Source organism: Bombyx mandarina, chromosome 13 (genome assembly GCF_030267445.1).
Source record: "Bombyx mandarina strain Sakado chromosome 13, ASM3026744v2".
In the NCBI taxonomy this organism is placed as follows: Eukaryota; Metazoa; Arthropoda; class Insecta; order Lepidoptera; family Bombycidae; genus Bombyx; species Bombyx mandarina.
This window is the reverse complement of record NC_143220.1, coordinates 7,565,142-7,591,973: the sequence shown is the minus strand read 5'-3', so window position 1 is coordinate 7,591,973 and position 26,832 is coordinate 7,565,142. Positions and strand designations below refer to the sequence as shown.

The window sequence follows — 26,832 nt, the reverse complement described above, 5'->3', positions numbered from 1 at the left end:
AAATAGATGTATGGACTAAAATGAGTTGAAGTTGAGACTTTGATTAATTGGAATGAAACTAAATGAAACGAGATAAGATGACATGAATAAGGTCTCAGCAAAATGGTGACTGTTTACTGAGATTTCCATGAACTTTTGGGAAGCCACATCCAGCGGCTTTGTTTCATTTTCCCATGTTTATGCACTTTTCTGATAAATAAAATTTCACGGTGAACCTGTTCTGACTATTACACTTTTAAACTTGAAAAATCAATAATTAGGTATCAAAAGAAAATAATTCACACTACTTTATCTCCCTCGTTCTCACCAAATATGTTGTTTTTAAAATGTTAGGTCAGGTTTTAGATCCTTAGGTAGGTCATTTTTAATGTGGAATTGATAGCAGAGCCATTAGGAAAGTAAAGACCTGCTGTTGGTTGTGTACCAAAGTTAAAAGAAAATAAAAACATATTTACGTTTATAAATAAAAATGTTTGATCACACTGTCACTCACATTGTACTAAAAATACTAAATCTATGACTAGCACTCAAGTTATATTTACATTACAGTAACCTAGAGATATTGTAGAGCTGGTTTTCAGCTTCTTCGTTAGTTCTTATGTGCAGTCGGGTTTTTGTTTCGTTTCATAATTTTATTTCACACATTTCAACTATCGGATTATCAATGAAGTCAATTAGTTTTGGATGCAGGTCCGAACTGTAAATCTTGTTTCTATGATCTTTATTAGAATACAGTAAATCATTCTTTTTCTTCTTTCTTATGTACTTTCTGCGACAATACACACTATGTAACTTTCATAACTGAGACGAATCTAATTACTTCTAATATTTTACACCCCGTTAAAAAGGTTGAGGTTGCAGATTTTCTTTCCCTAGCTATTCACTAGTAACCTAAGGAGTTGTTCCCGCTACGCCCGGACAGGTGAGCTCACGGGCTCAGCCTCAGAGAATTTGTTAACACTAGCTCTAGCAAAAGTAGTGCTTCGCAGAATCTACCATCGGATCAGAAGCGCGACCCACTGAGAAGATCCGGCGAGAAACTCAGTGGGCTGTGTCTATGGGTTAGTTTGTTCGTCGAACTTGTCGCATTCCTCAATAACCTTTATTAATAATCTTGGCTCGTGTTATTAGGTTCCTTTACACATAGGTGCCTCACAAACCCTACGTCGTAATCGACGAGTTCGACTCGGACGGTGTGAGTTTGTATCCGGGGAACCTGACAAGAGATGTTTTGGGCGACAGCGGCTTTGCTTTGCCCCGTCGCCTGAGTCAGATTAGTAATTAACGTCGGCCACGATAAGAGGGTTATCGTGTCGCGCCGCATTGTCACAGTAACGTTCTGACGCTACTTACGTATCGGTTCTAAGATTAGATCGTCGTGAAGACATTCCTCATGTGCTGCGGTGCTCCGACGGCTACCCTGCAAGGGGTTGTAGAGCGTGCTAAAAAATTTGACATGCATCCAAACGCACATACATATTTATTTTTATTGCTTAGATGGGTGGACGAGCTCACAGCCCACCTGGTGTTAAGTAGTTACTGGATATAAGTTCTAAGGTCTCAAGTATAGTTACAATGGCTGCCCTACTGTCCTGTTCAAACTGAAACGCATTACTGCTTCACGGAAGAAATAGGCAGGGTGGTGGTACCTACCGGACTCACAAGAGGTCCTACCACCAGTATGACTATGTTTTGGCATCGCTGACGACCATGAGCGACAGTTGACTGTACCCACTCGCCGTCAGGTGGGTCGGATGCTCGTCTGCCTACAGGGGCAAAAAATGCGTTGGAAAAACATTACCCCTCTCTGCAGTCGGGGATCCTCTCTGGGGACGGTCTTGGGCGCGGAGCATATCACGTTGTCTCCCTGTCGCGAGGGTTCAGGGAGCTGGGAGGCGACGTTCAAGACGTCGGCAAGGAATGGAAGAGAAACACAGATATAACCATCGGTTCTTTATTTCCGAAACCAGCGGGTGCGAGGGATCGCCTCGATGCGTTCTGATTAAAGTAACATTACATTTCTGGTCCCGTGTTGTGACGACTCTGCTTAGAGTTACAGATTCGACAAAGTACATTTCGTTATCGCAGAGCGCACAGGATCCTGTTTATGACGAGGAATCTGATACATAGTGTATTATATATTGTGTACTTAAAATAGTCACTCAATCGATCTTGGAAATATTGTCCCCGGTGCGAGCACATTTTCGCCAGTACATTAGTATATAGTAATTATTAGTTTAGAGCGGGAGCTGCCTCGAGGTAGTCGAATAGCTAACGTCGTGTTGCGGCCCGGCGGTGTGTGCGCCGGCGGAAGTGCAACTTCATTTTTATATTTAAAATTAAACATAGGCCTCAACACTCGGAACTCACTATATTACATTATTTAATATCCCATCAACCATGTAAATAAATCCTAATTTTAAGTTAATAAGTAAATACAAACTCCTAGTGTTCACAAAATGACAACGAGGGCGGTCCCTCCGCGGGTGACGTCACGCGCGCGGGGCTCACGGACTAAACTTCGCTTCTACTCTCTAGTTAGTAACTAAGTACAAGTGTGCGCAACTTGAACGTCATCATGAGAGTGGCGTGCGGGCGGCCTCTGTGCGCCTCGGTGCGCCCCCGTGAGCTCCACGTGAGTGCGGTTGTGCGTTATGCATATACAACTAAATTATGAGAATGACCGAAGTGTGGCGGCCCTGCGCGCCCTGTCGTCATCACAATCACTTAAGTACAGTCATCAGCCTCGAAGTATCATTGAGCAAGTTAAGTACAAAACGAGTTTGAGATTCATAGGCACCGTGTCCGGAGCTGCCGGGTGCGGCGGGTCCGTGTCATGATCAAGTAAAAGCTATATAAATATTATAAAAACGTCAATAAACAGTAATCGTTTACAAAAACATATCTCGTCTCCGCCGACTTCAACAAAAAAGCTGCCATTTCCTAAAGTTGCACGCACACGAGCGATTGGTCCGTCATTATATTATATTGCATGAATACAAGTCCGGGGGCAGCAGGCGGGCGCGGCTGCGGCTGGCCGCGCGGTCACATCCCGGACTCCGCGATGCCCTCGTCGTCTGCGGAAGGATCCAAGCGTTAGTACCGGGGAGGGGGAGGGGGAGGGGGGACACTCCGGCGTCGCGAGTGCACAGGCGCATGCACTCATCACTACGGCGCATGCACCACATCAAAACCATATTCATATTACGATCCAGTTACTTTTGTTTTAAATTTGCATTGCCCCGACATTTAAATGAATTTCAGCACATTTTTTCAACTCATAAGTGCACATAGAATAGAATGTTGTTAATATTTGTATTCAAATTCAGACAAACAAAAGTTAGGCGGTCAGATCAGTAAAAGTTAGAACTTGTTATATCGCCGACCGTCCCCGCGCCCCCCCGCCCGCACCGCCCGCCCCGCCCCGCCCCCGCTGCCTCCCACAAGCAACTGAAGCACTACGTAATTTTTTATTCACAGAAAATATGTGACCGAGGGCGGCTCTCCTGGGGCGGGGAGGGCGACTAACACGATTTACTTGTTCCCTATAATTTATTACATTGTATTTTTAGGAATAGATCATATTTATCCATTCCACTTGATATTATTGCTATTATCTGGTTAATAAGTACAAGTCACGGAACATATCGGAGCAGGTACCAAGGAAGGGTTCTCTCAGGCGACCCCGGCGGCGACCCGGGGGCGGGCGGCGGCTTAACTTGGAAGTGTCGTGAGCGGGATTCAAGCTTCTGTCAAGTATATTGTATGCTGTGGTAATTTCCGCCATAAGATGAAATTTTGTAATACCATTATTTGCATCTCAGAAATTCTTATTGTTGAACATTTTATCAGTATGGTAAGACTGCGGAAGGAAGATTGCAAGCGAGCAGAGAATGAGGGGCGTGGTGCTCACGTGGCGTCGCGCTCGCCGCCGCCGCGCCCGCCACCGCGCCCGCCGCCGCGCCCGCCGCCGCGCCCGCAGTCACTGCAGCGGGAGCGCCGTCGGGGCCGCACGCGCGCTGGGATCACTGTTACCTTCGAAGGCCGGGTTGTGGTGGTGGTTGTTGTTGTGCGGGGGCGTCAGGTCCTGGCCCTCCAGCACGGCCACGAGGCACTGGTGGATGCAGATGTACTGCTGCTCCGACTGCACCATGGCCACGCGCTCGCGGCGCATGTTGTACACCATGCCGAAGATGTCGACGTAGTCGTCGCGCGCCGCCAGCTGCTGCAGCGCCGTGTCCAGCGTGATGAAGGTGCCGGAGCGGCCCACGCCGGCGCTGCAGTGCACCACCACGGGGCGGCCGTCGGCCGGGCAGCGCTCGCGGAAGGCCCGCACGAAGCGCGCCAGCGTGGTGGGCGGCTCGGGCACGCCGAAGTCTGGCCACGTGGTGAAGTGGAAGTGCAGCAGCACGCGCTGCTCCTTGCCGCGGCTCACCAGCAGCTCCGTGACGGTCCAGTCGGGGTAGCGGCTCTCGTTGAGCGCGGTGACGGCGATGTCCCCGTAGTACACGGGCCGCGTGTCGTAGGGCCAGTAGCGGTCGCACTTCTCGCGGCCCTTCTCCACGCAGCGAGTCAGCATCACGACGGCGCGCGAGCCCGACTCCCAGCACATGCGCCAGAAGTCGTCCCGGGTGCAGTGCAGCGGGCCCTGCGTCACGATGAACTCCCGGGGCGAGTTGTACCCGGGCAGGTAGTTGGCGTTGATGTAGTCGGAGCCCTCCTCGTCGTCGACGGGCTGCAGCTTGTAGCGCGAGTGGTCGTACGGCAGGATGTTGGTGAACCGGTTCTTGGGCCGGTTCACGGGCAGGTCGGCCGCCGTGCACGGCTGCTCGCGGCCCACGTCCTTCAGCTCCTCGAACTCCTCGCTGAACCTGCACCAAAACGAGGCTCATGAGCGTCCGGCCGCCAGTCGCACGAGCGGGTCGCTAACGGAAACAGGAGCGCACTTGAAGTCGGAGTCGGCGGACATGGCTCGGTAGTGGTCGATGAAGTCCGCCACGCGCACGGGCCGGGACGTGCGGCGCGGCGCGGGCGCGGCCGGTGCGCGCGCGGCCCGGCGGCGGCGGCGGGAGGCAGCCAGCGCCGCCAGCGCCGCGCCCGCCACCGCCAGCCCGCACACGCTGCCGCCGATGATCCACGCCGTGTTGTCCACCTCTGCGAACACGCGAGGTTTCCGATCAATTCGATTGAAAATATGTAAAACGTATAATTGAATAGGATCAGTAGTGTAGGCGCGCGCGGGCGAGAGCCTCCCGAGCGACTGCGCGTTATCTGTCGCCGATAGATACCGGCCCTATCGCCGTAATCAGTGATTGCTTCGTCGTCTTTGTGATTAGGTAAATACACTTTGCGATTAAACGCGATGAAAGTTAAATTAGTTATGTACCGATTACTCTTTTGCTGTCAACCAATACTTTATTTCAACAGTTGAGTTGAGTCATGGAGCCCATGTCCCGGTGTGCTCGGAGCGACTCACCCGTGGCCACAGCGACGTAGGCGGTGTCGGCGAACTTGTCCGGCGCGGTGAAGGCGCGCAGCTTCAAGAAGTATCGCGTGCCTGCCTTCAGCGGACCGTTGCAGTAGGCCCGGCCCCCTCCCTCGCACCGCTCCGAGCCCAGCGTGAACTCCTCCACCGGCGACGACAGGAACGGGTAGTAGGGCTCCGTCACCTGGTAGGGCGGCCACACCGGCAGCGCGTGCACGTCGCGCCAGGACGGCAGCCGCGCCGGCGTCTCCGAGCGGTTCTCCTGCGCCAGCACCAGCGTGTACGCGGTCACGTTGCCGTTGACTGCCGAGAAGTAGTCAGAGCGGAACCGCACCACGACCGTCGTGGTGGTCGCGCGCACGGCGGCCGGCGCCACGTCCGGCGGCGGGGCGGGCGGCGCGCCGATGGCCATGTGCTGCGTCCAGTGCGCGGCCGCCCCCGGGCCGGCGCCCGTCTCCCCGTGCAGACTCAGTTCGTACGTGACCCCGGGCGACAAGCCCTCCACCGTGACGCGCGTGGCCTCCGCCGCCAGCTCCAGCGAGCGCGTGAGCTCGGGGCGGCCGTGCGGGGCGTACGTGAGCACGTAGCGGCGCAGCAGTCCGTGGGCCTGCGCCGCCGACAGCCGCCACGCCATGGTGAGGGAGCTGGGCCGCGCGTCGGCCGGCCTGAAGTCGGCGGGCGCGGCGGGCACGTCTTCGGCGGTGCGGACGGCCACGCTGCGCTCCGGGGACACCATGCGCAGGCCGCCGCCGTCCCCGGACCGCACCCTGACGGTGAAATCGTACGACGTGTACGGCTCCAAGTCGGTCGCGTTGATGGACAGCCGGTCGGTGACCAGGGTGCGGACTTGTTCGTCGGCGAAATACTGGAGCTCGAAGTCAGTGTGGTCGCCCCCGGGCCGCTCCCAGGTCAGCGTCACGAACCGCGCGCCCACGCGCGTCGCGTTGAGCGCGCGCACGGGCCGCGGGTCTGTGGACAAGGGGGCGCGTTAGTCGGGGCGGAGCGGGGCGTGGCGGGGCGTGGCAGGGCGTGGCGGGACGCGGCGGGCGCTCGATACGTACGCAGCCTGGTCTGGCGCTGCACGGGGTGCGAGGTCACGTTGGCGCTGAGCGTCCACATGGTGACGTCATAGAGGCGGCCGGGCACGAGGCCGGGCCAGTGCACGCGGCGCGGCGCGGGGGGCGCGGGCTGCGCGGGCAGGGCGGCGTCGCGCGGCGGCTCGTCGGCGGCGCCCTCCAGCAGGAAGCGGTACTGGTCGAAGCGCGTGGCGGAGCTCGGCGTTGGCGTGAACAGAACCTGCCGCGAGGCGTGTCTCACTTTACAAGCCATGTTCAATGTTACCATTAGCTTTTAACTACGAACAGCTTACTTTTGATTGAGCTGCTCGGGAGAGTGCTGTTGAATTCTGGGCTAAATGTTATCAACACAAAATATTATAAAAAAGATGTAGATTCTCTTGGTTGACTTCGAAATGTTTTATTGTTTTCTTGTCTAGAATGATGAATGGTGAGCGAACTGTTAACCATAACTTTTCTGTGATCTCTGATCAGAGAAAGGTCACGGCGGCCGGTGCGTAGGCGACTATGGACCTCTGTGACCCGCTGCATGAGCACGGACGGTTGTAGCTCAGGGTGGCAGACACGGGAGGCATTGATGATTTGATTCGACGACATGAATATGTGCGTGTGTCCACGTGTGACTCATATAACAGGTTGGGGAAAAGTAATAAAATTTCTTTTGCTATACTATTTGTATCTCACTGGTTTTGGTATCATTAAAAGTTTAAATTTTAAACAAGATAATTCCAAATTCAAATTAGGAAAATGTGTGATTTTTATTTATTTTTCATACTGTCAAGATGAGTGAATCTAATAAAGAAATTCGATACATTTTAAAATTTTACTACAAAAAAAGTAAAAATGTCGCGAAAGAAATTTGCGATGTTTATGGACTACAAGTCTGTGTGCAGTCAGTGTCTGTGAGAGTAGCACAAATTTGGATTAAGCGTTTTTAATCCGGATATTTTGACGTCAAGGTGCACGTCGCTCTGGTCGCCCTGGAAAAAGTGGAGCAAGATCGGCATATCAGTAGTTACGACGTAGCTGAAGAACTGGGAATTCACCAAAAAACAGTTTTGGCGCATTTGAAAAAAAAACTGGGTACAAAAAAACTCGATATTTGGGTACCTTACGAGCTCACTGAAAGAAACCTAATGAACCGTGTACTCATTTGTGATTATTTATTACGACGTACTGAAACCAAACTATTTTTGAAGAAACTGGTAACTGGTGATGAAAAGTGGATCACGTACGACAAGGACGTGCGAAAAAGGTCGTGGTCAAAGGCCGGTCAGGCTTCACAGACTGTGGCGAAGCCCGGGTTAACTCGCAACAAGGTGATGCTGTGTGTGTGGTGGGATTAGAAGGGCATTATTCATTGTGAGCCGTTACCTCCAGGCAGGACCATCGATTCTGAACTCTACTGCGAACAACTGATGAGATTAAAGCAAGAAGTTGAGAGAAAGCGGCTGGAAATAATCAACAGAAGGGGTGTTGTTTTTCAAGTCATGATAACGCTAGACCTCACACATCTTTAGCCACTCAGCAAAAATTGAGAGCTTGGCTGGGAGGTGTTAATGCATCTGCCGTATAATGCTGATCTTGCACCTTCAGATTTGCACCTGTTTCGGTCTCTTTAGAATTTCTTAGGCAGTCAGGTTAACATCACGAGAGGACTGCCAAAACCAATTGTCGCGGTATTTTGATCAGAAGCGCCAAAATTTCTATAGCAATGGGATCATGTCCCTCCTTACCTACAAGATTAAAAAATGTTGTGAATTTTCTTTAAAAAGGCGAAGAAACTTTTTCCCCAACCCTATATACACATGCATGTATGAGTAGAGACCTCCCGGGGGAGAAGTCGGGAGCGGCCAATTATTTATTGAAAATGTGAACAATAAACAGAAGAGGGACGTAACAGAAAAGAGTGAAGTGTTGGGGAGTGTACTCACGATGATGCCGGGCGGCGCCTCCTCGTCGTCGCTGGGCTCGTTCACGATGGTCATCTCGGACAGGATGAGCGGACCTGCGGGGCGCGAGCTTACACTTACATTTGGATAATAGCGGAGCTTTTTATTTATTTATTTATTTTTAACAAGTGAAAATAAGAAATTTTTAGGCGTTGAGTTGCTACTAAAGTAAATAAAATTTAGCTGCATTGTTTTATTTCCGGAAATTACAAATAACGGTATTCAAGGTCATTACGTGTTCGCGTGTGTATGGTGAGCAGGTCGCTGGTGAGGTTGTAGGAGTGCGCGGCCAGGGTGAGCGTGTAGCCCACGCCCGGCGCCAGCCCCGCCAGCAGCGCCGGCGGCGCCGTGAGGTTGCGGGCCCGCTCGCCGCCCGCCGCGCCCCGCGCAGAGTCCTCGTCGGTGCCCTCCAGCCCGGCCAGCTCGGCGTGGTCCGTGGGCCACCAGCGCACCTCGTACCGGTCGACGCGTCCGGAGCCGTTCAGCCATTCCAGCGTGACGTTGCGGGTGCCCACCAGCTGCGCCACCTCGGACACCGGGTTGGGACCTGCAAAGCTCCGTGGCGTCAGGGTCTGGTCGCGCCGCGCACCGGCGGGGCGGCGGAGGGGCGCACTCACGGATGGTGTGCTCGGCGTACAGCGGCTGCCCGCTCTCCACCACCTCGCCGCCGTCGCCGGGCTCGCTGACCGTGTCCAGCTGGATGACGTAGCGCTCCCCGTGTGTCATGTTGGTGATCTGCACGAACAGGTGAGGTGAGGTCGGGTCCCGCGGCTCGCGGCGGGGCGGGGGGGCGGGGCTCACCTCGGCGGACGCGGCGTCGGGCGGCAGCAGGTCCAGCTCGGTGAAGCGCGCGGCGGACAGCGTGCGGTAGCGCAGCGCGTAGTGGCCCAGCACGCTGCGGGCGGGCGGCGGGCCGCGCCACTGCACCAGCGCGCTGTTGGAGGAGGCGCGCTCCACCCACAGGCGGGTGGCAGCCAGCGGCCGCACGGGCTTGAGCATGCGGTGCGCCTCGCTCGGCAGGTCGTGGCTCATGGCGGCGAGCTCGATCTCGTACACGGCGCCGGGGAACAGGTCGGCCAGCAGCGCGCTGGTGTCCTCGGTCCGCAGCTGGCGCCACTCGGCCGGCGGCCCGGGCTCCGGCACGCGCGCCCGGTAGCGCAGCACGTAGCGCGTCTGGCGCGAGTTGACGTCGGAGCGCCAGTGCAGGCGCAGGGCGGCGGCGGCGGCCTCCACGCGCACCACCACGGGGGCCAGCGGCCGCGTGGCGCCCCAGCCCCAGGTCTCGTTGGACTCCACGGCGCGGGACAGCGCGCGCACGGACACGGTGTAGTTGCGGCCGGGCAGCAGCGCGTCCAGCGTCACGTTGGTGTCGGTGGTGGTCAGCGTGTTGCTGTCGTCGCGCGAGGGGCCCGCCTCGTGGTAGGAGACCTGCGGGCGAGGCGCGGCTGTACTCGAGCTCAAGTCTCACATTTATTTAATGAGTTCACGAGTGTTCCGTTCCGCGCGTGCTACAACACAGCCGCAGCTCGACGACCGAGTGAGACTTAGATCAGTTTTATGCATCACACGTTTTCACGCACATTTCGTTTTGTAAACACAAAGAAAACTGGGTGTTTATTGTGTTTGATAAGCAATGACTTATTTTTCGGTGATTGAAAATTAAAATTGATTAATTACTAAAAATGGACAGTGAAGATTTTAAAAATATTGAATTATTATATGTATTGAAGCTGGTCGATATGGAGTAGAGAGCGCACACCTTGTACTCGTCCTGCGCGCTGCCGTCGGCGGGCTGCCACGCCACGCCCAGCCCGCCCTCCGCCGAGCTCACCAGCAGGCGCCGCACCGGCAGCGGCTCTGTCGTATTGGACTTATGTTTATTTTCTATACTTTCTTATCTCATGCACTGCAACCTCATTACGAACTATAATAAAGGCGTACATTACAATTAGAATTACTTTTGAAACGTGAAACGGGTTGAAAAGTATAAACCTAATATCTAAAATTCCAATCACTAGCGCACGCGGCGTGCTCGTCCGGAGCCGGATGCGCAGCCGTCACGAACAAACAAAAATCGTTATTTAAAGTCTTCGATAGCTATGCATCGGTACCAAAATTAGTACCCGCAGGCGGGTACTAATTTTTCTAATGAAATGCGTACTTAACAAATGTTCACGTTTGACTTCCACGGTAAAGGAATAACATCGGGTAATAAAAATCAAATCCGCAAATTATTTTGCGTAATTACTGGTGGTAACACATCTTGTGAGTCCGCGCAGGTAGGTACCACCACCCTGCTTATTTCTGCCGTGAAGCAATATACGTTTCGGTTTGAAGGGTGGGACAGTTGTTGTACTGTAATATATCTCAAGGTAGCTGGCGGCAATTACGTTGTAGACGTTTATGGGCTCCGGCAACCACTTAACATCAGACGGACCGTGAGCACGTCCAAACATCTAACCAATAAACGAAAAGGCATAAACTAAGAGAACTAGAACGGATTGTGTGAGTAAACAAAGAATACAGACTGAGCGTGAGGTCGAGGGCGGCGGGCCAGGAGGTCACCTTCCCGGCCATGGTCTTAACGGTGAGCGAGTAGTGCGCGCCCGGGTCCAGCCGCCTGAACCAGCAGGACGGCTCCTCGTCGCGGCCCAGCAGCAGCGGGCTCAGCCGGCGGGCCGCCCCGCCCCCGGACACCGACACCTGGTACTTCTCGAACTCGCTCTCCTCCAGGGGCGGCAGCCACGTGACGCGGAAGGCAGTCTCGCGCAGGTCGTCGGGCGGCGCGGTCACGTTGCGCGGCCGCAGCGGCACGGTGCGGTACTTGGCGGTGGTGGGCGCCGAGATCTCGGGCTCGGAGACGGTCTGCACCGAGATGTTGTAGGCCCGCCCGGGCACCAGACCTTTGAAGGCGGCCTGGGCGGGGCCGGGCGGCTCGCCCTCCTTCTCCACGTACAGCACCGAGTCGCGGGCATCGGGCGGCTCGATCGACACCTGTCCGCCGCACAGTGGCGACGCTAAATATTACGGCCAGTTCTTTACACGATAACCATATCTTTAATTAATTGATTCACCTTGTAGTGCGTGTAGGCGCCGGGCGGGTAGGGCGGCTGCCACAGCACCAGCAGCGTGGTCTCGTTGCGGAACCACACGATGAACTTGCCGGGCGTGTTAGGCTCTGTGGACACGCGCACGGTACACTCGTACCTTCACCACTGTCTCTGCTGATAGCTTATTCAATTTCATAACACTACTAATAATAAAAGTGCGAGCGTGCTTCAAGCTTTTACGACAGTGAACGAGCTGAACGGCGCGATGACCGGGCCTGCGCGATTTGTACAGCGACTGGGCTACTCTCGACTACGTTGTAGCAGAAATGGGCAGGTGTTACATGAGCTTCAATGGGTTTGTGAAAAAAATAGATTTAATAGCGCAACTCAATATTATCGGCAATAGCAAGAAAGTAAACGAAGCTATTACTTTAAAAACTAATCAGCGAACAGCGAACATGCACAAGAAACAAGAGATAACTATACTTCATTAAGAACGCATATTTCGGTGCGATTTCATCACACTTTAGTTCCATAGATGGATTTATTTTACAAATACTAGGCATGCAATCTTTTAACTCGCAGTATACTGATAAACAATGAACGATCTTTATATACATATTTCTTGCTTCAACTAAGATTGGCGGGAGGACAGTCTTAAAAGGCGACATAAATTAAATGCGACGTAAATTTATTTTTTGTTAAAGGGCGCTTTTTCAACTTAATCAGAGGATACTCTATTGGTAGCACACACTTGAATTTACATGTAGGTGTAGGTAGTACTGAGTATTAACAGATAGAACAGACTTATGTATATTTAAAGCAACGATGAAAAGTCGAAGCTGTGAAATATTGCCCCTCACAGGAAACTGGGTATAAATTGTTTCATTATATTTGTATTCCTAATTTGAAGCACGTTAAACCGCGGATCCTCTATCACCGTCGAGATGAGTCGTTGCGACCTTAGCATTTACACGGCGACCTTACTGATGTTTTATCGATTTGGCGACTGATATTTCTGTACAAATATTCGTTCTCAGAAATATGTTTTGAGCGCTCATGTGTACAAAGAGTCCTCTTACTTACTTATCACCGTTACTGATGTACCTACAAAAGCAGCAAGTTATCGAATCCCAGTTACCACCGGAGCGCTGCGGCTCACCTGAGACAAGAGATAGAAAGCCCCTCTGTGTTGTTGTAGCCATAGGGTACCCCGCTGATGCATAGGCCCCACAGATATTGTCTCCCTCCAGGTCAAGGCAGCAGTCCTCATCTCGCTCTGAACGGTGCGTCGTCAAGTGTGTACAGGACGATCGGGTCATCTTCTACCACGCGGTCGCCACTCAAACGCGATCGATGCTGCGTTGACTCTGTCGTGCCGTAGAGTATGTCATATCCAACGCCATTTTCAGTGGACAATGTCTTGCGCGATGGGGGCTTGGCCACATTTAGTCCACAGATCTTTATTGAGATAGTGTCTGGCCAGAATATGCGGAGTATCGACTTCAAGCAATTATTTACAAACACCTGTAGTTGGTTCGTAAATGTCTTGATCACCCTCCAGGTTTCACATACAAACAGGAGAACACTTTTAACAATGGAGTAAAACAGGGTCAGCTTGATCCAACGTGTCAGGGCACTTGACCCTCAGACTAGTTTCAACTGCGCGAACGCACCCTTGGCTTTCCTGATTCGTACCTCTACATCCTCGTCCGAACCACCCTGATTGGATATGAAACTCCACAGATACGCGAATCTTTGTACTGACTCTAACGTACAGTATGGAGCTTTAGAGGGGTAGTTTTTTTTGTTGATACGCAAGCCTCTTTCCTCCACAGGGATGGCTGTTTGCTCAAGTTTTGTTTGCATCCGGTCCAAAGTCGGCGTCACCAAGACCATGTCGTCCGCATAGGCAATTGCGTATTGCTATTTTTAACCATTCGTGAGCACAAAATGTTGGCATAATTTATTTTCTAATTCTCTGGTTTCATAGACTCAATAACAAAAACAAAAAAAATCTGAATTTAGTGTAATAATTATTTAATTTATTTTGTGTGTGAACAATTCTGACACGGCAATAACAAGCCCTTATTTTGTTTCAGTATTAATGTACCAACCGTATCTTTAACCTTATAGTGAGCAAACTCAGTGCAAATCATTTTCAACTAGACATTCCCACACTAAGACGAGCCTAGCGTGGTAGTGTTGCCCAGTGAATGTGCTCGCGTGTTTAGTTCTGAACATTAGAAGTGGAGTCTGCATCTACAGACAGCCTCCGCGCGGTTGTTACTATTATTTGCTTTATATTCTCATGTTGCAATCCCAGGTGTGCCATTTCCAAAAAGGCGTCGGTCCCCTAAATCTTGCTTTGTAGTTAAACCGCAGTATGGCTCCATGCATGGGCTGACCGGCAGTTAGCGTGGGCAATGAGTAGTCCAGCGCTGGTGTGAAGTAGATACAGCGGAGCCAGCATCGCACACGCCTCATTGTTTACATGCAATACCTTTCAGTTGTGTAGTCAATAGTTTAAAGATACGAGAACACACCAAGCTCTCGGGGACCTAGCTAGTGTTTATGTAGCAGTGATGACGTGCGTCTGTTGACTTGCCAAATGAGTAGGATTTTTTGATTTCTTCGAACTTTTCCTCATTCATTGACCTTTAACAAACTTATAACACAAATCTATACTTAGATTGTATATGTGTACACCTTCTGTTTATCCATCGATTTCGTTTTTTCTGTAGTAGCTTTAGGGTCAATTCCCACTGAAAGAGCAGCGGCCGGCAGCGTCTTTTTGAGGCAAAATATTACAAACTATTTTGAATCTTATCTACGTGATTAAAAAGTTCATAGTCATTTGAAGGCAAAGGAGGGGTAGCGTGGCGTCGCGAGGCTGCACGAGCCCTCTACCGACTAGTCAAAAGAGGCGCCGCGCGGCTGATCGCGGCGCAGCTAGCTGACGTGCGGCCGACCGCGGTGCAGCTGACAGACTCGCGGCTGCGCGCGAGCGACCATTTCATACCCGCCCGCCCTGCCGCTTGCGCATTTCGCGTCATTTTATTAGAGGGTATCTTGTTCTTCTTCTACAGCCAGTGCTATGATACATAAATCCAAATCCACCATATTTATTGCCACACAACTTTCCTTGAGTGAAGTAGATCGCACACTAGTTTTCAAAGCTACCACGCGGAGGCTCATTGCGGCGCCTCGGGATGCCGCGCTGCCTCTCGCGGCGCCGCACTGCCCCGCGCGGCGCCACACTGCGCCTTGCGGCGCCGCGCTCAGTCACTTGCTCTTACGGCCGCTGCGCGCCGCTGCTCTTTCAGTGGGGATTGACCCTTAGTGTATCAATTATATTTTGAAATGTTAATATATAAAGGTATACTTGTTAATAAAATGAACCCGGACCTTGGGAGCCAGCCATTATGGTTATTGTAAAACTATAAAAGGTTTTACATTAAGGGAACTGCCAAAAACTATCCCGAGTAAGCACTAATGTATCCAGTCGGTGCCTCTAGTGGTACACACACAGACACGCCTAGTGTTGCGAGGCTACGGGGGCACATAGACAGCTCAAAGTGAACGTCACCGTCCGCCTCGAGATAGAAGGCCGAAGCTCCACTTACATTCTGTGAGGGTTATTCCAGCCTTCAGATTGACTGTATGACTGTGTGACCCTTACCCGTGTGGGCCTACAATATTAACACCAGTAAGTTTATCTTATTTAGATATATTTAAATAAAAATAGATGTCTGTATGTGTTCTTAAACCACTGATTCCACTGAGGTGAGAGTTATGCAATTGTTCTCAGCACTCCAGGGAAGGTTTCCGTCGTAGAACTATCACCGCATCATAATTGAAGATCCTGTGTTTTTCATTCAATTAGCGGTAGTTAGCGCGGAGCTCCGTACTCTAGCAGTCTACAGACAGCTACGAAACGGAAAGTACTATAAGGGAATTACAGGGAAAATAGAAAAACGAATGGTGGCACACACGTGTACAGCATATGTAGCTGAAGGATGAGACCGCACAAGCGCGTGGAGTAATGTTTTTAAGTTATTTCAAAGTTAACGCAGAACCACGGAGCGCACCTAGTAGCGTATTTGTATTAGTTCGTTTCCGCGTGACCGCAACGCGTTTCGCAAACCAGTCCCGAGAGGGGCGCCGCGGCGCCGCTCGGTCAGCCTCCGCACGGAATTACAATTTTAAGAAATATGGCCCCCAAACCTTTCAATACGACTTATTGTTTAGAAGCATATTTTACCTTAAGCGTGGCAGCATTGGATTTTGTATAAATCTGCGGCCGCTTTTCGCACCACATTATGACTTTGCTTAGTGTATATATATGGCATCATAATGAGAAATCATTACGATGCCATACTGAGCCATGCTGAACATCAGAAGAAGTCTGACATGCCATCAATGCAAACGTTTATTGTTTGGCCACAATTTTCGAGCTCCGACGACGCTGATCTGCGGTCCGATCGTTATATTGGTTTACAACTTGAGGCGGCGTACACTATGCACAATGACAAGTTTGAAGTTGAATGTGTTTGTGTTGTGACGTCACAGCGGAGCAGGACGTGCCCCGGTCGCAGCTCGCGGCGCTTTCTACGCTGCTCATGATTCATGAATTTACTTAAGACTACTTCGAGAGCGGACGCAGTTTAATTGTATTGTTGTGAAGTAGGTACCTAGGTAGACATGGCCTTCCGTTGCCGCACCATACCGAGGTGGAGGTAATTTGTGTCGTTTTTTGATTCAAAAATGAATTCGAAAGTGCTTTAATAGTAATTACGCAACAAATGCTTTATAGTTAATGTAACTGATAATGTGTGTCCGCGCCCAGCATCCGCTCATATATACCTACTTGTATATGTACCTATATGTGTGACATCTTGTATCGCGCTGTGTTCTGCCGTACTGATCGAACACACAATTGAAATCATTATTTCGAATCAGTCCTAGGACTGGGTAATTGTGTTATTTATAGTAAGTACACCTCCTCTTTCATGATGTGTATTTTTCATAATTAGTTGTCCGTAGTAAAAACGGTTATGTTATATTGACTATTGATTTCCGCGGATGACGAAGGAGCTGAAGGCGCACCTAGTGTTCTTATATCTCTTATTATATTGACTCTCTCAGACATAACCCACTGAATTTCTCGCCAGATCTTCTGAGTGGGTTGCGATTTAGATCCGGTGGTAGATTCTACGAGGCACTGCTCTTGTTACGGCCAGTGTTTGCAATTTATTTGAGGTCGAGCCTGTGAGCTCACCTCCCGTCCACGCGTAGCTGAAATAACCCTTTAAGCCACCAGCGAGTAGGTAGGAAAAAATATATACAGTCGTGGTCGACTAATTAGGGACATTCAAGATAGTGAAGGGCTATAACCGGTTATGTACATTTAAATATAAAACCCTATTGATTTCTCAGCACCTATTATTTGCATAATGTGGTCCGATTATTATGCTATAAATGGCTGTAAATAAAAGATTTAATAAATAGAAAAAGTATTTAATATCAAAGATTAAACATGTATTAAATATTAAGGTACAATTCTGTAGTGGACATTTAATTAAGGACAGTAAAGTATAATTAAAAATACAGTTACACAAAACTTATAATCTTCAGTGTTATAATATCTTTAACAGCTCCATTTTATTACGTGTAAAATCAGTACCCAGTAGCAAAACCTTTGTTAGTAATTACCGCTTGACACCGATGTGGCATAGACATTATCAGTTTCTGACATGTTTCGACAGGAATGTTTGCCCATGCCTCACAAAAAGCTTCATGAAGTTCATCCAAATTTGTATTACGATAAGTGGCAACTTTTTTCTTGATTTCGTGCCAAAGGTGCTCAATTGGGTTGAGGTCCGGGCTATTTGCTGGCCAATCTAGCACCGATACAAACTGACTGGTAAGAAACGACTTGACTGAATGGGCGGTATGTTTCGGGTCGTTATCCTGCTGAAACGTCCATATGATAGGGAGATGCTCCTCAGCAGGTCCAATGTCCATATTTACGTGCAAATGCCAAACGAGCATTTCTATGTTCTTTCTTCAACAACGGTACTTTGCGAGCCACTCTTCCGAACAACCCTGCTTCTACCAAACGTCGTCGAACGGTCCTCGCAGATACACCTGCTTTTTCGTTTGCCCCAAACACTTCGTGTTTAATTAAAATAGAGCCTAGAAACGGATCTTTCTTAGCTAACCTGGTTATCATTCTATCTTCTTGCGGAGTCGTTTTTCTCGATCTTTTTGTTCTGGACACATTTATAGCGCTTGAAATGTTGCATACCATAGTTTTTGAACAATTTAAATGTTGTGCTATCCTTCGGTATGACCAACCACGCTCGACAAACTTCATGATAATTTTTCGTGGTGTTGGATCGCAACTTTTATTTTTGCCCATTTTTCTTCAAAATAACTCTCAAAACTTAAAATAAAAAATCTGGATTGCCGCCAAAACGACCACTAAACAATAAGAAAAGAAACAAAAAAGTATTAAAATTCCAATTTTGAAATTAGAACGCAATACCTCAGTGTCCCTAATTAAATGGCCAGCCAGCATTCTTTGAACCAATAGCACTATGATATTGTATCAGCTATACTGTAAAGAGGTTTAATGTTTAAGAAGTTGTTATTGTTTGTATAATCGCGCACATAAATGACTAATTACACTTACATGTAAAAGATATGGAATATTGCTAAGACTCATTGGAAAATAAAAAAAATATTCAGAATTTGGCTTAACTAGAGATTGTCCCTAATTAGTTGACCACGACTGTATATATTGACTTTCATTTACAATTTCAATAATTAGCATCGTACTAATAGTTTCAAGCCATTTAGTTGTTTTATACAAACATTTTTTGTTATTGAATAGTACGGCAATGTGTATTTTTAGTCATAATAGCGTTAGTTGGTCGCCAGACAGATTCAAGGTTGAACACACGAGCGAAGGCATTATATTTTAAAGTCTGAAAAACTCATATAACTTGCTATTTCATTTGAATTTTCGGAAAAATATGAATTTGAAGCGTTCATGCGTACATAATAAATACCATACATTCAATAAAATTAGGTTAGGCAAAATAAAGAAGTAGGCAGATGTGAAGACAAGCAAACAAAACGAGTAGTTGCACATAACATGCATGCGTGGAGCAGGCGGCACATGCGGCGGTGACGCACGACGCGTGGGAGCTTACCCTGCGCTCCCGGCTCCTGTGCGCGGCAGCCGCAGCCGTAACATACAAAATACATATCAGACTCAACAATAATGACGATCCACGGTACCACGACGCGGCGCCGTCAGCTGACAGTTATTTAGTGCCGGACGCATACTGTCCGTGCGCCTGTACCCTTTGTATCATTCTGCGCGGTCCAATACAATATGTATCGGCGCGTGCGTAGAATGCGCGGCCAGGCTTGGGCACTCACAGCTGAGAAAACGTCAGTTTGTGGTTTCATTGCGCTTACACAACACCCGTTACGCAACTACACTTTTACAACGATCTAGTCGAATTGCCGAATTATAGACGGTCTTGAGTAAGAGAACCTACATTCGACATGTCAGCGTCAACTGGTCACGAGTTTAAAGTCGACAGTCTATCAAAGAGCGCGGACGACAGAAGCCTCGATAAGCGCACAATAGTGTCACATCACGTACCAGACGTGACGGAGCTATTGTTCTGATATTTCCTGAGTCTATTCAAGGACACTCATTGTTGTGTTGAAATATTGAATGATAGTGTATCAATGTCCTGTGTCATATCTCTTACTGCTTAGAGCAAAGTGCTGCGGCTCCGGGCGAGGGTCGTAGCCTGCCCGTTCGATTCTATCAGTTATCAACAAATTTTTATTCAAACCGATTCTAAAATATATCATAAATACATCAATGAGATCATCGTGGAGTGTACTAACAAACTGGTTTTGTTTAGAAGCTTTTTGTGAATTAATATGATGGAATATAGTACTGAAGGTAATCGTCGTAGTAACTAGGACGCCCCCAGCCTCCTGCTTCCCGCCGTATCCCACACAGACTCGACAACTCGAGGCGACGTCACCGCACATATCATGACGTGCCATTAACCAGGCGTAGATCTACCGACTTCAATCACAATGAGGCGTAGTTATAAACAATTTCAAGATCTATAAAATCCAATATGAAGGTGAGGGACGAGTCGATCTGACAATGTCGCGCGATCCGCACCCAGACGGACAGCCTCGTGTGACGTGTACATAGCACATATATCGTCGACTCTGTACTATATCTATCTCTCTATCTACTCGTATCTATCGTGAATACAATGATGTTTCGTTCGCTATATTTTACAACTTTGAAACTTTTTGCGCATTTTGCGGATATATTTGCAGCAAGGCAATACGGGACGAACCCTCCGCGGTGGCCGGCTATAATAATTAATAATAAACAGTTAATAAATAGGGGTGACATTTTTTTGCATCAAAATTTGGTATTGCGTGTCCGTTGCACTGCTATAACCGGAAGGGTTGCCGAGACGAGGTGTCGGACAATGCGCGACGGTAAGGCTAGTCGGTCGGTTACTGACTTGTGGTGAAGTTGCGCGAGGCGTAGGCGGCGCTCTCCTTGTCGTGCAGCAGCGTGAAGGCGTGCAGCTGGTAGGTGGCGCCGGGGAACAGGTCGCGCAGCACGTGCGTGTCGTTGCCGCGCTCCACCGTGATGTTGCGCTGCCCGCCCTCCGCGCGCTCCGTCAGCGGGATCACCTGCGCCGCCACGCGCCCACTACAGTCCCGCCCTCACCCACACACGCGACGACCTCACGTCTACTTAACACGAGCCGGTTACAACTTTTACAGTAAAACGTCATTCAAATTATGAAACTTTATCTAAAATCTAATTGGAAGACTGAGATCGACGTCAAATGCCGGCGGATCAATGTGGAAACAATTCAATAAAATTACCTTAAAACGAAAGCCCGTATAGTTACCCTGGGTGGGTGGCGACCAGGATATGGTGGCTTGCTTGTTGCGGCCCAAGGTCACCGTCAAGTTCGTTGGCGGCTCCGGCGCTGCGAGCGTTCACGTCATAAGTTCATTCTCCGTAAAAGGTTTATATAAACATACGATCTGATTAAATAAATATAGCAATACCCGTAATTATCGTTTGGTTCCAGGTGAGCAAATCAGGGAAGGTAGAGTTGGAGTAGTAGAGCATGAAATGATACTTGGTCCCGGGCAGGCCTTGGAAGTTAATGGTAGAGGCGCGCGCGGGGACGGTGTGGTTCGGAGCGGGCGTGCCCTCGGGCGGCCGGTAGTCTAGCCGGTACAAGCCGCTCACGCTGTCTCCATCCTCGCCCGCGCCGGAGCCCGGGATCTCGATCACCAGGTCGGCACACGAGCCGCACCTCGTCATGCACTACAATACACAATATATTCGTGGCATTGATGACTTTTTTAATTAACCATACCTACCGAACAGTGCCCGCGGTGCGCCCTACATTTATTTGAAGATACCAAACATACTTATGTAAGTATACATTCTATACCTTCGTACTACTAACTACCTACCTCTACTACTACCGTCCATAAGTTTGAAAACACATAATATATTTTTATACAAAAAAAAACAGCAGGACTGTATGTAGTAAAAAATTGTATCATCACTACATAAATAGTATAAAACAAAGTCGCTTTTTCTGTCCCTATATCCCTATGTATGCTTAAATTTTTAAAACTACGCAACGGATTTTGATGCGGTTTTTTTTAATAAATAGAGTGATTGAAGAGGAAGGTGTATATGTATAATAGCATCCATTAAATAGTGGAGAAATCAATAATAAATTACAGTTTCCGAAGGAGGAGTAAAGTCAGGAAAGCTGACCCCACCACCATGTGGGATAAATAGCTGGGAAGAGAGAGAGAGAGTTTCCGAAGCGAAGCGAGGGCGGGTCGCTACTTAATTTATATTTTACTAGCGACCCGCCCTCGCTTCGCTTCTCATTTTCGCATTTTTGCTAGTTTAAATTTTTAGGACCGTATTTAGTCTCACTTGAGCACGCGAAGTTTGTGATATTAATATTGTCTGTATTAGGAAGATTTCCCTTACTGCTTTGCTCGTACCTATCCTTCTGAAAATGGCAAAACGCAAGCAAATCACACTAGAACAACGAAACGCTATTTGTACACTACGCGAGGAGGATACAGTCAACGTCAAATCGGCAAAGAAAATTAGATTAGAATGAGGCGCTTATGCGCAGATTTTATAATCTGGACCATAGCTCAATGGGAAATCACTTATAATTCCAACCGGGTCCAATAGACGCGTGTTTATCCACCGGTTACAAGAAGAGAGAGAAGCACGTACAGTGTCTGCCATCAAACACGGTGGTGGTCATGTCAGGGATTGGGCGAGTTTTGGCAACAATAAGCCCGGAACTACCGATGAAGATGAAGAAGATAACCGGAAAACTCAATAAATAAGGGTATTTGAATTCTCAAAGATGCCGCCATGCCCAGTGGACTAAATCACATGGGTCCTGAATTCACTTTTTAACAAGACGCTATAATCCTAAGCGGCCGTCGAAACTTTGTCAGAGCTTTTGGGAAAAGAAAAAAAGATAAAATATTTTAAAAAATTTGCAACGGCCATCTCAATGACCTGACCTTTCTTGAATTGTCCCATTGAACTTTCTTACTTCTGAACTTTACATTGAACTCGACAGAAGGGTAAGAAATGGATCATCAACAAATTCAGAGCATTTGTGTACATTATTGGAGAGAGAGCAGAAAAAATTAAATGGAGAATATTTCAAGAAATTAACTATTGCTTAATTTTTAAGTTAAGATCAAAATAAAAAAAATTAACGGTCTTTTCTCAGATTTTATCTGACTGCTTCCAAACTTTTGGACGGTAGTGTATATACTATACTACTCACACATATTATTCTGTACATATAGTGTTTTACATATTAATGCACAAATAGTATACACAATATTTATTTATCTAATTATTTATTCATTTACATAAAATATTTTCAAAATATACCTCGTGTGATCAAGTTCAGTCGTATTTCAAATTACGAAGACTGACCTGAGGGACGAGCACGATTGACTATCGAAAAAGTATTCGTATCGCTATCTAGAAAAAATGTATAGGATTTAAACAGCGCCCCCTACCGGCCGTAGAAAGAATGAAATTCAGCAGCACGAATGAGTTTACTTACTTTAGTTTCGCAATCGACGCGTCACGTTCTCGAAACTTATACTCTTAATCGAGGGCACGAAAATTGTTTGGACATACGGTAACGTAAATCTCGAAGGCTGGCTATCCAGTACTACCATTTAATGTTATGATCCGTTTTCGTATCGAGGACTCGATACATTCGCATTACAAATTCGATAGATTTTCGTGCTTGACGTACTGAAATTTTAAAATTGATTTTGAGTCAAGAACTAATAAGTATCCAACTATCGCAACATCTAACACAATGGAGGGAAGGTAAAAGGAAGACAGTAACGGTTGTCGACAGTCGCACACCGAAACTCTTGAGGCTCGTCGCGAGGTGAGTACTGTCTAACGATTCAGTGACGACGGCAGTCATCGACACAGCGAGGGCGTGAATGTATTGCGTTAGTTAGAACGTACTCCCGTCCGCAAGTAACAAAAAGACTTCCAATTAGTGTTGAGGAACGTCAGAACTCTGAGTATTTGCTCGCCCACCTGTCCCCTGATGAAACTAGGAAGACCTTTGAGCCACCAGTAATCACGTACAAACATAACATAGCTTATAGCTGTGTGTACAATGTTTGATTACAAAATATGGTAATATGCTGGGAACGCAACATTGTTTATAGGTTTATTACTGTACCTTCAGGTTTAAATCTATACATATAAATAAAATTGGAGTGTCTGTTTGTAATATTGAAATAATCGCTTTTTACTACATGCATATTATGAATATATATACGGTACATACACCAAAATAACATTTTTTACAATTTTTGTCTGTCTGTCTGTCTGTTTGTTCCGGCTAATCTCTGAAACGGCTGTACCGATTTTGACGAAACTTTCACTGATAGGTAGCTGATGATATAAGGAGTAACTGAGGAGACTTTTTTTAGACTAGCTTCGCCCCGCGGCTTCAATAATACATTGGAAGAAAAATGGCTCACTGGACTAAAACTCAGGCCATTAAATAAATTAAAAAACTTATAGTTCAGATTCGAGCCCAGCCAGGTGCTGAATAATGCAGGTAACTATTAATAATAATAATAATAATAATAACTGAGAACAAATTACGCACGATCTTCCGGCCCCAATTTAGGATCCCCCGTGTGTTATGGGTACCAGAGACAGTAGACAGTAGATATACGTATACACATATAGATAATCAGCACTCAAACAAAGAGCAGACAGAACAGACCTCTACAACGGTCCTCTCCTAGCATTTGCGTACTCTCCGGTCCCACATAGCGCGCGCGCGCCCTAGGTGCGGGGACCTCGTAAAGGATCGGCTACCAGCCCAGAAAAAAAATATTAAGTGAGGGACCCTTATGACGATTTGACATGAAAAGCGGGTAGTGGTTTTTTTACGGTCCAAGCATGCTTTAGAGGCTCAGTGAATTCCTTCTGATGTGATCTGTGCAAGCAATCGTTGAGTAACTCGGTGGTGCCGTAGCTATTCGCCCTGACTGTTGCGCCGCTTGTTGTGGGTTCAATTCCAATGTCGGGCAAACATAGTGTGATGAAAAGGTTTGTCTTTTTTATATTTATTGCTTTGATGAATGGACGAGCTCACAGCCGACCTGGTGTTAAGTGGTTACTGGAGCCCATAGACATCTACAACGTAAATGCGCCACCCATCTTCAGATATAACTTTTAAAGTCTCAGTATAGTTACAACGGCTGCCCCACCTTTCAAACCGAAACGCATTACATCTTCATGGCGGAAATAGATAAGGCGGTGGTACCCACCCGTGCGGACTCACAAGAGGTCCTACCACCAGTAATTATGCAAATTATAATTTTGCGGGTTTCATTTTTATTACAAGATGTTATTCCTTCACCGTGGAAGTCAATCGTGAACATTCGTTAAGTACGTAATTTTTCTAATGAAAAATTGGTGCCTGCCTGCAGGATTTCAACACTGTCGCATCGCTAGATATGAATGCACTGGACATCTTATCCTTTAGGCCATGACGACTTCAGTTTTTTCTTTCCAAGTTCTTTTTTCCCCTCCAATGATCCCCATGATTGGTTTGAAGAAACGATAATGCATTTAAAATGTAATGGGAAACATCTTGGGAAGCAATAAATATATATTATATTTTACTTTAAATACAAAAAATATAATTTAATATATTGCTTGTTCAGGTTCAAAACTAGATATCACCTCACTCCCCACATTTTATAAATTCATAGTGCTGTGGTATCAGGAAAAAAATGAAGGTCACGAAAAAAAAATAACAGTTAAAAAAAAAATAGTTAGTCCCAAAATTTTAATTTACTTCATAAAGAGACAGGATGATGCTGGATGTACCACATGCCCCACTAGCCATGATTTTAGGCACTAAGAATTTAGAAATTCAGAATTATATTGTAAGCACAGATTAAAGAAATGCAGCTTTTAGATCTCCACATTTAGTATTGAAGCACAATTACAAACCCGCGATAACATTAAACTATAAAAATATTTACAAATTTTTCTCCAGTTCTCATTAATCTCATCTGCTACAATCTATCTATATCACTGATATTCTATCTACCTGACATTGGCAGAGTCATTCGTAAAAGAAGAGACTCGAGGCATAAAAAAAAAAAAAAAATGTTTAAAAACAAAATAAAGAATATTAATTTTAGCTTTACATTGTCATGTAGGCAGATTTTTGTTGGCATTTGATTCTGAATGCCTGCCTTTTGCTTGAGATTATTGGTTTATAATATATGCATTCATTGCTAATTTATTATGAAAAAAAAAAACTTTTTTAAAATGTTAGTTTTTATGTGTAAAAGCAAACTCTTTTAAAAAAATAAGTCTTTATGTAGTTCACAAGCTAATTCCAAACATTTATAATTCCCAAAGCAGCATTATAAACATGGAAAAGTATCCTATTTTTGTTAAGTGCCCCCACTACTAGATTTCAAGATGTTTTAAGCTATCAATTTCTGAACAGATTTACAAATTAATTTATATTAATTTTGGAAAACACATATTTATTTTACAAAAGAATTTTTATGCTTAAATTAGAATTAAGTCAGCTGTCCTATTGGTAATTTAATAGAAATGGGAAACCTGAGCCTTCAGCCTTGGCTAGCACTATTGACTTTTGTTTATGGATTTCAGTAGCCATCACCAGGTGGGACGTGAGCTATATAACTATTAACAACCGAAAACTAAGCAAAGATCTTTGGTAAAATGGTATTATAAAGCTTCATTTATAAATAAGTGAAACATGCACACATATTGACACATGAGAAATACTTAGTTAACCAAATTAGTTAAATGTAAATTTTGTATAATAAATGTGTTGACAAATATGCAATATACTGTTATGAATTTATGTTTGTATAATTCATTTTACTATAATATTAAATTTTCAAAAAGGTCATCCAAAATGCATTTTGGAAAATTAGTAAACCGTACAAAAGGCTCGTACTGACCGCAAGGATAACTAGAAGCAGTGCCAGGGCCGCAGCGCGTGCGCATCCTCCAGTCGCTTGCAAGTTCAACCTTTTCCACGTCATTGAAGACAATTCTTCGTTTTCAGGACACTTTCTCTTCGAAACACTACACTTATTTTGATTCATTATAGCAGGACATGGTTCATTTGTGCCATCACTTCTGATAATAATATAATTGCACTCGTTTGGCTCTGTTGTGGCACACACACAGGTGCACAATACCATTTTAAAACATTACAGCCTGTTTGACTCGTTTCTTCAACTTTTGTGAAGTTCTGTTTTGGTCACAGAGTACCAGTGTGACCAGATTTTATTTGACGAATCTACTGCTTGTGGAGGTTAAAATCTACTAAATTCTACCAAAAGAGAACGATAAATACTCAAAATCTATTTTTTTTTTTGCTGTCGTGTTACAATGTAAAAGCATGAATCTTCTTGATTAAACAATAAAATAATAAAAAGAAACCACAATTCATTAAAGAGACCAACGTTCTTTTTTTTTAATTAAATTCTAAATAAAAATATAATAAAAAAATAAAATTTATAAAATGAAACTTATACTTCTTCTCTTTATGTTGGTGTGAGGTTTGTATGGT

General features: G+C 46.7%; 1 protein-coding gene across 3 annotated transcripts; it reads right to left on the bottom strand.

Annotated features, from left to right (window-relative positions):
• Positions 1–1,940: 1,940 nt before the first annotated feature.
• On the bottom strand, positions 1,941–26,537 carry LOC114240895 (tyrosine-protein phosphatase 10D). Of its 3 annotated transcripts, none has more exons than XR_016324134.1 (16): positions 26,216–26,537; positions 20,708–20,972; positions 20,519–20,625; positions 20,146–20,320; positions 11,588–11,691; positions 11,042–11,507; positions 10,273–10,370; positions 9,315–9,941; positions 9,131–9,248; positions 8,749–9,060; positions 8,496–8,569; positions 6,547–6,781; positions 5,477–6,454; positions 4,947–5,154; positions 3,661–4,871; positions 1,941–3,077 (listed from the first exon to the last, which is right to left on the bottom strand). XR_016324134.1 is itself a non-coding variant. In XM_028171569.2 (16 exons), exons 1-16 carry the CDS (start codon positions 26,459–26,461, stop codon positions 3,046–3,048), a joined length of 4,881 nt encoding a protein of 1,626 aa, XP_028027370.2. In that variant the 5' UTR covers positions 26,462–26,537; the 3' UTR covers positions 1,941–3,045. The 3 variants fall into 3 exon arrangements, 2 of the variants coding, with proteins under 2 accessions (XP_028027370.2, XP_028027373.2); XM_028171569.2 differs by having other exon boundaries at positions 4,036–4,871; XM_028171572.2 differs by lacking the exons at positions 20,146–20,320; positions 20,519–20,625; positions 20,708–20,972 and having other exon boundaries at positions 4,036–4,871; positions 26,216–26,394.
• Positions 26,538–26,832: the final 295 nt, after the last annotated feature.